The sequence below is a fragment of the Notamacropus eugenii genome, chromosome 4, assembly GCF_028372415.1.
Source record: "Notamacropus eugenii isolate mMacEug1 chromosome 4, mMacEug1.pri_v2, whole genome shotgun sequence".
In the NCBI taxonomy this organism is placed as follows: Eukaryota; Metazoa; Chordata; class Mammalia; order Diprotodontia; family Macropodidae; genus Notamacropus; species Notamacropus eugenii.
In genome coordinates this window covers 359,653,451-359,665,937 of record NC_092875.1, presented here as the reverse complement: position 1 = coordinate 359,665,937, position 12,487 = coordinate 359,653,451, and the positions used below count along the sequence as shown (strand labels likewise).

General features: G+C 40.4%; 1 protein-coding gene across 2 annotated transcripts in view; it reads right to left on the bottom strand.

The window, feature by feature from the left end:
- The window catches only part of ROPN1L (rhophilin associated tail protein 1 like), a 30,046-nt gene extending 18,046 nt beyond the window's left edge, over positions 1 to 12,000 (bottom strand). The window contains exons 1-4 of one of the 2 annotated variants that reach the window (XM_072605425.1): positions 11,977 to 12,000; positions 10,436 to 10,593; positions 7,562 to 7,685; positions 6,024 to 6,185 (exon numbers count right to left, since the gene is read on the bottom strand). In XM_072605425.1, the coding sequence (XP_072461526.1) occupies positions 6,024 to 6,185; positions 7,562 to 7,685; positions 10,436 to 10,566 (417 nt within the window). In that variant the 5' untranslated portion in view covers positions 10,567 to 10,593; positions 11,977 to 12,000. Of the gene's footprint in view, positions 1 to 6,023; positions 6,186 to 7,561; positions 7,686 to 10,435; positions 10,594 to 11,241; positions 11,337 to 11,976 lie in introns of those variants that run through there. The other variant, XM_072605424.1, reaches the window with a different exon arrangement.
- Between the last annotated feature and the right edge of the window lie 487 nt (positions 12,001 to 12,487).

Below are 12,487 nucleotides of genomic sequence, written 5' to 3'. Positions count from 1 at the left end.
CAGTGAATTACACAGATAGTAATCATCTTAGACAGGATTTGAACCCACAACTTCCTATTATACTCTTACCTGAGAAACTAGGCTGCCTCCTTTCTGTTGAGAATGAATGAAACAGAACATATTGTCCTAGATCTCAAGGAGCTGACAATATAGGTAAGGACATACAATATTCAATATACATGTTTATTTCAATTACTTCAACAAGGATCTGTGATTTTGTCACTTGGGTCCTATCTTTTGTTGAATATATTGCCCCTCTATAAACTTAGTGGAAGTTGTCTGAAGGAATTTTCCAAGGCCAAAATAATTCATCATTGCATAGAAAACTGATAATGAATCTCTTCAAAGTTTCATTTGACTGGATATTTGGACAATGGATCCAGACTTGGTATCAAACTAGCCCGGCATCTGTGGATAGTGGCATTGCTTTGATTTTCTATCATGTTGGTAGTGGGGTGCAAAGAGGGAAAGAGAGAGCTAGTAGAGAAGCATATCATTCTACTTCTAAGAGTGATTATTAAAGGAAGAATCCTGTTCTTGATGCTGATAATCACTTTGAAAATAAAGTATATTGGGGAAAAGTGTCAAAATATAAGGTTCTATCTAAAAGTTGCTCATTGTTTCTTTCAAGGTTTCATCTGTTGTCAGGAAAGAAAGACCTAGGATGGATAATGATGTGGAAAGCCAACTACCCCACTTTATGGAACTTGGATTTATAAATCTCCTTGGGTTTACAAAGGCCTGGTTTTCCAAAGCCTATTCTACTGCCATCTAGTGTCTAGATAAACTGGTAAAAGATTTGGCAAAAAAGTGTCTATATTAGGTTAAAGAGAATATTCTTGATCTCAAAGTCAGTTTGTGGCTAAGAACTCAGCTGGCATGAGGTATGGTAGATCCTAAAAAAAGCTGACCTGGGTGAGGACAGTATGAAGGTGAAAGAGGGAAGGAATGGGACAGATAATTTCTATTGTATCCCTAAGGATTATTCTACCCCTCACTTAGAGATCTCCTCTCATAGTACAGTTTCCAATAACTGGTGCCAATAATGAGGTATTTCAGGTGAGAAGCTATTAAAAATGATGATTTTCCACCCAGAATCTACAAGGTTGAAAATCCCATATACTGAAGTCAAAGTTAGTTGTTAGAATGACAAATCAGTTTGAAAGTGTCTGAAAAAACTGAATGATATTCATAGGAACAAGTTTGCTATAATCCAGGAAATCTAAGGAAGGCATAGACTTTTAACGATTCAGTTTATACATTATGCCACATAGATAAGAGTAAGTAACAACATGTCAGGTCATCATTTCAAAGCTGCACAATGAAAACACTAGAAAAATTATGAACTCACCAAAAACCCTGAACCAAAATGCAGCATTAAAATGCGTCTCCCTTTAATAGCAGTTAAGTTTCTTTAACCTGAGATACTGTGTCAGATATAAAGAGATACACATCTATGCCTATTACACTTCAAGAATTCATAGAACTAAAAATCTAAGCACAGAGGTTTCCTCAATTACCTGCCAGGGCTTTGAGAAAACTCAACTCTATTAAAATCAATAGAAGTTGGATTATCCTATTCTTAGAGGGACTAACATAAGATTTGGTGGGGGGGAGAGCAGGAAGAAGGGTGACAGCTTAGCATGGTATCTGAAACTACAGCTGAAGAGCAGCCAATTCACTTATGTGAAAAATTAAAAAGGGAGGAACATGCCCCATTAAAAAAAACCTACTCTATTTCTTGTCATCTCTACGTCATTTTCATGAAGAAATAGTATCCTTTGAAATACTTGCTTTCCTGTTATATACCCAATATGAATACTTGAAATAATGGATTCCAGTTGAACCCTTTGCTCTACCCTTGAGAGGGACACTGTGGGACTGCATAACAATGTACCGGCATAATTCATGCCTAAAGCATTCAAACTTTACTACAGGGAGCACATCTCCTCTGGGATGGCCACATTGTTCGAATGCAGAAACATCTACTTGCCAAAAAGACTATTTTGTGGAGTACTCACACAGGGCAAGCACTGACATGATGGTCAGAAGTAGTAATATGAGGACACTCTCAAGGTCTCAAGAAATTTGGAATCGATTGTGTGATGTGGGAGACATTGGCAAAAGGCTTACCCAGCATGGAATGCCCACATCAGAAAGATGCTGTGTTCTATGAGCAAAAACAGAATTGAAGTAGCTCAAAAGAAATGATGCACAAATTTAGAGAATGCACCCCAAATGTTCAGATGGACTATTTGTGCCTGATCTGTGGTAGAGCATTCTGAGCTCATATTGGTCTCACCAGCTGCAGTCAGACACCTGTAACTTGACTCTAGCATAGTGATGTCATTTTGGTCCCCTTCAAGAAAGAAGGACAATGACCAATCCACACGGAGGGTTGGTAAATGTGAGGAGGATCTCATTCCCCAGTCTACATAATGGGAGTTGTATCTCATTCCATGGCTAAGCTTTCCGTCTGGCTCTGCTTGCTTTCCATGAAAACCCTCAAAGGAAACATGGGGCAGGGGATTGGCAGGGGAGCTTATTCTTACAATAACCTATGCAGTAGTTCATGCCTTTACACACTCATGTATAAGAAAGTACTCTATCAGTTCTTCAGTCAAAGTTTACTGCATGTCTAGTCACCACATAAGCACAAGATTGCATAATCACATGGGATAGTGCTCACCATTCTCTAGTCTAGGGGTACGATCTAAACAGCCTGTTTTTGTACTGCCAGCAAGCCAAGAAGAGTTTTTTACATATTGAAAGTTTTATCATATTTAAAAAAATGTAAAATTCATTCCCAGATCAGGGCATAGTGAAACAGACAAATGTCCTCAGCCAGGAGATGGCATAACTAGCATCATTACTAGTTCAAAGTAGAGAGTGAACTCAGTGAATATTTGAAGAGTTTAAAGCCCTATCCCCAAACAAGGTGAATTTCACATGGCTCCTAGGTACATAGTATATACCCAGACTTGTGGGCAGTGAGGTAGGAACCATACAAATTTGTAAATAAATAGATAAATCATTTAAATATATCTTCTAGCAACATATCACAGAATTTCAGAGTTGGAAGGGACTTCAGTGGTCATCTAGTCCAACCCAAAATTGAAAGAAAATTCCTAGAACAGCACACCCCAAATGAGTGCTGTGATCCCCTATACCAGGAAGCCCAGTCTATTCAACTTTTGTATTTGAAAACAGCTAATATGCCTCCCCCAGTTCCTTCAGCTGTTAAATCCTTTTATGGCCCAGAATTGGCCCTTGTTCCATTCTAGAAGATATTCTTTGGATGACCTTCAACTTATCATTGACTTCCTAAACTATGGTGTCCAAATCACCACACAATATTCTGGATGTGATCTAATTAGAGCAGAGTACAAAAGGAATGTTACCACTTAATTTCTGAAAGTGAGGCTTCATTTCTCAATATAGCCCAAGAACATGGCAGCTTTCTGGCTTTTCTTACTTGGTTTGGGGTCCGTTAGAATGATCCTCATCTTTTTAAACCCAGCTACCACTCTCCTCATCTCTTCTTGTGAAGTTGATTTTGGGCACTTGAATGTATTTAACTTTGTATTTATCCCTAACTAAATTTCATCTAATTAGAATAAAGACAAATAATTGGGGGAAAGAGATAAGGAAAAATATATCCCATTATTCAAAAGTAATAATGTTACCAAAATAGTGTTACTGATACCATACAAAGTTTTGGTTTAAGGTTTGCAAGGACTTTAAAGTTTCTCTTTCTAGATGATATCTGGTGAGATGCCTCCTCAATGGCATAATCATCTTAACACATTTGAGCAAAGGGAATACCCTCTCCTTCTCTCCCTTAACTCAATGAGCTTATTTGCCAGGTAGGCATTGAAAGTACATTATTAACCAATTGATTAAGAGCATGTAGCTTTATCCATGACAAAATGTCGCCATCTAGTGTTAAAACATTTAACTGGGTGAATAGTTTTCAAAATAGATTCACAAAGCATTTTGTTTTTAATTTAGTTTTCGATTTTCAAAAATAGTAAGATATGCATTTAAAGTATGAAATTTCTTACTTTTAAATCACTAAAAATTAAATTTAAAATTTCATAACTGTTTGTGTGTGTGTCTGTGTGTGTAGACAATTCTTGTTCCGGCAAGAATTGAATTCACCTTCTTGTCCATGTTCTTCCATATAATATTTAGTGAGATGCCTCGATGGCATATTCTGATCTTCTCCCTCCTGTATATGCAAATGATATGAACTTGTAACATGGACATACTAAGAATTTAAGTTACCACAAGCTTCTTGGGGTATTTTGTTATACCACCATGTCCACGTTCACAGTACAAAGCCCTAGCCAGAAATAACTGTGCCAAGGTCAAAAAAAATTTTTTTTTAATTACACATCCTTTGGTTTTCTCCTGACGAATCATAGTTACGGTTTCCCTTTTGGAATTTCATAGATACCTAACTTATATATATGAACAGATTATCTCTTCTTAATATTACCCCTCATCAAGCATCATCCTTCACTTAACTACACTACCATCTCCAATATATCTCCTGCCATCTTCTGCCACTTGAACTTCCACTTTGCAAAGGGCTTTTAAATCCTCCCTCCAATAAACTTCATTTGATCACGTTGCCCTCCAGTCTTCTTACACTTTACTCCCTCCTGCCACATACTCTGATTCAGTGACAATGGCCTCCCCTGGATGTTCCACCAAGACAAATCTCAGCTTCTGGCTACCTCCAGGCCCACAACTCTTTCCCCTCCTCATCTCTGCTTCCCAGCTTTCCCTAGCTTCCTTCAAACCTCAGTTAAATTCCATGTTCTACAGGAAGACATTTCTCAGCCTCTCTTAATTGCAGTGCTTTCCCTCTCATTTACTTCCTATTTATCCTTCATATAGTTTATTTAGACACGTTTGTTTTTTGTCTCCGTTAGATTACAAGCTGCTTGAGGGCAGAGAATGTCTTCTTTTTCTTTTTGTACCCCCAGTGCTTAATAAATGTTTACTAACTAATATTTTTACACAGTAACTGCAAAATATTTTAAAATCACTTATTGTAGTATATTTGATTACGCTATTTAAGTATTATTTTATGCTTCCTTTACAAATGAGGAAGACATGAAAAACAGATTATGTAACACATGAAATGATCTATAAGGACTTTACTCCTAATTAATGGTACACATAGCACTGGAAACCAAATCTTTCTATATAACAGTAATACAGAGCTTTTTTTTTTTTAACTTACCGACATTTTTCCGGTACTTAATATCGTGATTTTTAGAAGATACATTTAATTAATGTCACTGAATTTAAAAGGATTGTGCCATACACTTCAATATTTAAAATTCAGTGATTTCATAGATACTCCCTTCCCCCAATGGAGATCACAAATCTATTACATCTAAGAGCTGATATGATCAAAAACTGTATTGCCCTGGGCCCAGTCTGTTAATGAGGTCCTCCAAGCTTAGTTAGGTTTGTCCTTGAAGATATATATACACTACTAGACTCATATTTGAAGGGTCAAGCACAGCCTTTGAACAAGCCAGGTCATTGCCAGGCTACACAATGAGGCACATCAGAGTAGGGCTTTAGCGTGGTGGAAATAGAACTATAAACTGAATAGGTCTGGAACAAAATTACCAAAATGGTCACAGTGCTTCTCAGTTTCACTTATTCAAAGTCATAAATTAATTTTTAGAGATGTTTTTTATTTCAGAGATGCTTAGAGGCAGCCAGGTGCCCCAGCGGATTGAAGACCAGGAAGACCTAAGTTCAAATCCAGCCTCACTTAGCAGCTGTGTGGCCCTGGACAGGTCACTTAGCCTCTGTTTTCTTCAGTTTCCTCAACTGTAGAATGAGGATAATAAAGCACTTAACTCCTAGGGTTATTGTAAGCATTTAGCATGATGTCTGACACATAAGAGGCACTATATAAATGCTTATTTCCTCTTCTTCCCTCCCTTTTAGTTGTCTTATACAAAGTTACTAATATTCTTTCCGTAGATACCTACCCCACCCAATGTACTGCAGCCAAGTGAAAAAAATTTCATCCATTCTACTGTGTCTTCAACAGGATCCATTTTGAGAATGAATTTGAGTGTTTCTATCGGCAAGCATAGAATTTTCCATTTTTCCTCAAGTTCTTGTAAATCCACAATATGTTTATGAGCAAGCTTTAAGAAATATAAATGAAAAGGTAAAATCATGTAGAATAGGATAGAAAACAGTTTTTAACAAAAGTAATTGTTGGCATTCTAAATTTCAAGTACTTTAGGAAAACTGAATTCTGTTTCATGTGTGAAAAAATCAAAAGAAAGTCATAATAACTTATGTCTTTAAGATGAGACTTAAAAGTAGAAGGGACACTGAAGATGATTTAATTCAACCTCCCCTTCATTGCAGGGAGGGAAAGGAAGCCATGAGAGATGAAGTAGTTTTCCCAAAATCACACAAAGAAATCTTATTCCCACATTCTTCTCTTGGAAAAGCTTTATTTCTCAAAAGCAAAATACTTCAAAAGATGTGAGGAGTTAAGAGTAACACATCCTGAAGTTTCAGATACAAAGGCCAATTAATAATTACGGAAGCTTTGTTTCACTCTGTGTTCAGATTTCTACGGAAAGATCCTTTCTAAATTGAAATGGGGACTTCAGGTGGAGAAGTTCACTGTTTGTCAGATAGTCTTTATGCCTATGAAGTAACTATTTTCTAGAGACCTAGAGAACCTCCAAAAAACAGACTGAGGATGATATGCCAAAACTGCCAACGTAGTGGTCCTAAAGGTGATGGTATTTTTCCTGATTAGATGGATGGAAAAAAAAAACATTTATAAAACAGATGTTATTTTAGAGGTCCACCCCCAAGATTGGGTTTGGTCTGTGTAAAACTCAGATAGCTTGGCAAGGTACTGTGCCACATGAATTACATACAACCTTACTCTAATCTATGAGGTGTTAAAATTATTTTCCCTTCCTGGAAGAAAAATTGGAAGAGATCTCTGCAAGAACACCTCTGACAAAAATAAAGATCAGAACATTTCAACTTTAGAGAATAAAGTACTGAACAATTTCTTTTTAAATATGCTACATTTTTTTTCAACATTGGAAACGGTTCAAAAGTTTAATAAATAATTTAGAAGATGAATTGTAACTTTGTTCATTGTTCGTAGAAAAACCACTAACAATAAAAAAGAGAGTATTTGATACAAGAACTAATGACAATATAAGATTAGGTGATAATGAATAATCCTACTTAGGGAAACCTAACAATGAATCACGTAAGCTTGAAGCACAGGAGGTAGTTATATATAATTATATGTGCTTCCTCTTCAAATAAACTTCTAAAATTTGTTGGATGTGAAAATAGAATTTATTAATGTCTCTGAGTGGTGTCAACCCCTTATAGTAAATTTAGGTAGGTTTGATTTCAAGCACTAGAGAATTAAACCATCACAACAGTATTGGAACTATAGTACAGATGCTATACCATTATATGTGGGGGAAGGGGGACTAATCAGTTGTTGGTTGGGTAGAACACAGGTTCTTTGTACCTGCTTGTGTAAAACTTTAAGGAGTCCTCTTGTCAATCCTGTATCATTTTTTTGGGTAGCCACTGGCAGTTCAACTCTCTCCTTCACAGGAAGGGGATCCCCTCTTGACAAAGCTGAAAAATACCTAATAATCAAAGAAAGATCTTAGATCAATATTTATAATATATATGAGTTAGTTTCTTAAAAGAATTTAGTGAGTGGTTCTAAAAAGGTAAGAAATGAATGAGCACAATGAAGTAAAGTTACTAAAGAACTAACTAACACTTTTCATCTAGGCTCCAGAATCAATCTAAAACATTGGTGTTAAACTAAAACAGAAACAGGAGCCTCTACGCTGTATGTAACAGTTCCTACAGACCACATATTGACAGTTAAAAAAATGCAATATTATGTTTCTTTGAATTTTTATTTATTTCATTAAATATTTTCCAATGACAGTTTAATCTGCTTCAGGCTGTACTCAGGATTGTTGTGGGCCTCATATAGCCCACAGGACATCTGTTTGACATTTCTCATCTAAAGCAGTGATTCTTAAATTATGGGTCAAAAATATGGGAGCAGGAAGTCATGAAACATTTGGCAACAGTTTCTGAATGTGCAAGGACCAAAAATTAATTCAAAATCATATATTATTTCTGACAGTGCTTGCCGTTTTGCATTGTACAACTTCACTGCAGTCTGGGTTCTGAACACACATCATGCACATTTTTTCACCAAGCATGCCCTCAGGCCACGAATCCCCAACACACTCCAGAAAAGGTTTCTGGAATGCAAAACGTTTAAGAAGCCCTGATCTAAAGCATCAAATCTAGTTAGTCTAAGCTCTTGAGTAGCTTTCTCCCCTTTTCCTCCTTTCTTCAAGTTTTTTTCTTAACTAATATATTAATGGCAGGTTTCCCACTTTTATCATTTTCATTTCATAGTAGCCCCAAATCAAGCAGAGGTTTCCTGTTAATGAAGTAGCGATAATCAGGCCAGATGCTAACTGCCTGGGTCTTGCTGTGCTAAGGTATTTTAATTTACCTGCCCTTTCCTCATTCCCCAGCGATAACAACACTGCTACATTTCCCATCAACCCCCTTCATTTTTCATTTCTAAGACCAACAAGGAGTCAGAAGTTTGAAATTTTTCTCAGTGAACTCAAAGAATGAACACAAACTCAGCCAGCTGGGAAACTGGATTGTCAGTTCCCCTCTGAGGAAAAGGATGAGTAGGTTAAAGAGAAGTGATGGTAACACTGACTACTACTGAGTGTTTACAGGCAGGATATGGCTTCTTTGCTGCCCTTTGGTACAGACTGTAGCAAATGTAGCTGATTTCTTGAATCTAATTCATTTCAGCACTCTACTCATTGGACTGAAGTATCTTGAAAAGAGACTTAAACGTACTCATGTATGAAATAACATTATCTTGCTCCATGGCCCAGGCAAAAAAACCTCATGGAGTTCAGGTAATAGACTCATGATCATAGAGAATTCTACTTTTTCTCCTATCAGCTCTTGTGACCATTGAATCTTCATAATATGAGAAGCAGTAGGAGGAATTAAAACACTTGCATTTTTACATAGGAGTAAAACTATTTAACCAAGGTTATCTAGGTAAATGGCAGGGCAAGGTTATTACCTTAGGTCTTCCGACTCCAACAGAAGGAATGGAAAAGATTAATATTGGTAAATAAGTAGGATTTATTAAGAATTTGTGGTCAAGATTTTTTTTTAATTATCTTATAGCCTGAAAAATTCTGTTTACAAAGAAAATTTAAATGTGTGCCTAATTTTGTACCATGATGTTTTTATTTATGCTTTACGGATTTCACCCTACATAACTTGTGAAATCCATCACCAAGGACATCTGCAATTCCAGCAGTTTTACACTTATTTTTATACTCAGATAGTATCCTACATAATTTATCAGTGAAGACATAAAAAACCATCTTTGATTACACTTCATCAACCAAAGCTTCAACAGTATTTTGAGATATGTGTGTCCTTCAGTCAACCATGCCTCACAATGACATTACCTAGAACAACAGACTCCAAGGTGATGTAATATTCATCATATGTATGTAAACATACATACATACATGTATATACACAGAGCTTTATTTTTCCAGCCATGGATAGGAATTTTACACAACTTTCACTAAAAAATTAATTTTAGTGGAAGAGGACAAAACTAGAAAAGCCAAAGCTGTATAATTTTAATGAAAAATAAATATGAATTTAATGAAAAATAAAAATATAAAATAAAATGAAGCGGAAACTAGCTTTTCTGGGAAGTTACTTTTAAATAGGATAGGCTGATGGAGAGGAATTAAAATTGCTTTGATTCTCCATCATCTAAGATGCTCTTACGGAAGAACATGATGCTGGAAGCTTCTAAGATGCTCTTATGGAAGAACCTGATGCTAGAAGCTTCTGCCTAGAAGTGACCATACAGTAATCATACTGTTTTAAGTTCACCCTAATATAATATATATTCTAACCATAATAAGGTGAAATAGTTCACCTCAAATCTAAAACGGGGCTTAAAAGAAGTTAGTCATTATCTTTATTAATATTTTACTATATACATGTATACATATTTTAATCTGACATCTAACATCTCTCTCTTTGGGCTCTTCTCCAATCACACCCCATGACACATAAAACCCGACAAAACGGAGCAGGCGTTTGTGCAGACCAGTTCCAGGCACGGTGTTAAACATCTCCGGTCCCTCAAAAGTGTGAGCAGTTACAACAACCCTACTCTTTTTCGATATAACCATTTCTAAAAAGAAGAGGGTGACCACAGGACCTCTTAACCCACGTTAAGGAGGCAGCCCGGGCGGCGGCGGGGCGCTTCAGGTGCCCGCGCAGGGGAGGGCTCACTTACCCTGCGGACCACTGCAGCACGTCGGTGGGCTGGGTTCTGATGGCAGCCTTGGTGAACTGTTTCAGGATATCTGGGAGCTCGGGGGGTATGTGAATCTGCTGGGCGCAGAACATAGTGTCTGGAAGAGGCATGATTCTCCGGCGGTTTAGCAACCCAAGCTTGAAAAGGGAAACACAGTCAAATAAAAGAACGCGTCCTGGGGCTCTATCTAGGAAAGAGGCCCGGGCTCTGAGAGGAGCGAGCATCCTGCTTAGCGGTGGGATTTGTCTATCCCGGGGTCCTGGGCGGGGGGGGACAGGCAGGAAGCAGGGATCCCCAAAGGCAGGGCAGGGAGGCCAGAGAGATCAGCACTTTTCTTGCAGTGGCAGGACCAGGAGCCGGGAAGGCTCACCTTCCCGAGTTCAAATCCGTCCTCCGCCAGCTCCTAGAGGGGTGACCCTGGACAAGTCACTTCCCTCTGTGAGCCGAGCTGGAGAAGGACAGGACAAGCCACTCCAGGACCTTTGCCCAGAAAACCCCAAATGGGGTCACGAAGAGCCGGAACAGGACCGCCCCCAAGCTCTCGGCCCGGGAAGGCCGGCCCCGGGGGGCCCCCTGGCCCCGGGGGCTCCCCCTAACCCTGGGCTCCAGAGCTCGGGGAAGCCGCCCCCGCCTCCGCCTCCGCCGCCTCCTCCTCCCGGGAGTGGGGAGGTCGGGACGCCCCGGCAGGGACACCTGTCAGGCCGAGGACAGGGCTCAGCTTCGGGGGAGCTGAAAACATGGGCGGCTTCTTGAAGGGGGCCCGGGGACGCTGGGGGAGCTCTTACCGGCTCCTCCGGATCCACTGGAATGAGGACCAACGGCGGACCCTCGAGACTACCCCGCCAAGCCCGCCGCCGTCACGGAGGAGGCACGATTGTTTCGCGCCGTATCCAGGCAACGGGGACGCGCTCGGAGCGCTTCCTGTCCCCTCCCCCCGCGCCCCGCCGCGCAAGCGCACAGGCGGGCCAGAGCTGGGCGGGGGAGGGAGCCAGCCGAGATGGAGAAGGCGGAGTCTACGCCTGCCCCTAACCGGCGGGGTATCCGCCCGTCCAGTTACCCCGAACTCCGCTCGGGGCGGGCAGGGTTGGGGGCTTGCCTCCGGCCGGTTACAGGCCGTGTGACCCTGGACAAGTCGTTCAGCTTCTCAGCGCCTCCCCTCCCCCCCAACCAAGACCGTGCGTCCCAGAGCCGCCGAGGGGGAGCCTCGGTAGAGAGGGCTCCTCTGGGAGCTCCGTAGCTGTAACCCAGGCCCAGGTCCGGTCCGGTCCAAACTAAGAACTTGGAAAGGAACCCAAGCGAGAACGATCCCTGTCAGGGAGCTGGCACAGAAAGCCCACTTAGCTTATTGTACCACCGCTTGTACCCCAGCTTCTGTCCCAGCGGTATGCAAAGCATGTGCGAGCGAACCCCCAGAATAACTTTCTCTGAAGTTCAAGGACTTTGGGGATGGGGGTGTCCGTATTCCGAGCCACAAGGGACAGGGAAAGACACTTAGTAGGCTCCCAATAAATGTTACTCACGTGAATGAATGACTGGTCCTTATGTGATACAGAACTGGCTTTATTAATAGGGCAAGCTAGGCGTGTTTTCAAATAGCTTTTTCTGTGGTCACTTAAGAGAAGCCATCCGCTTCAACCGAATGGAACGCTCCCGACACTTAATGCTTACCCTCCGCTTACTGATGCTTAAAAGAGGAGCATTTGACATTGAAAGTGCTGGTGTGAAATTGGAAGCTAAGAATGGTCAGGCTCCCGGTGATCGCTGAGCGTCCGCTCTGCGCTGACTCTGGTGACGCAAATACAGAAAGAATGGCATCACCAGGAGCTGACGATCTGGCAGGGAAAACCACCCGGACGCGTGGAAGTTTGCACACGATAACGTCTGCGGAACAAGTACAAAAAACATACCAGACAGGCAAGGCACTAGCAGCTGATGGGACCAAGAAAGGCTTCAGGTAGAAAATAGCTGAAAGGAGGTGCTCTAGGAAGGAAGGGTGGCAGAGAAGGGTTCTCCAAGGGACTACCAGTGCAC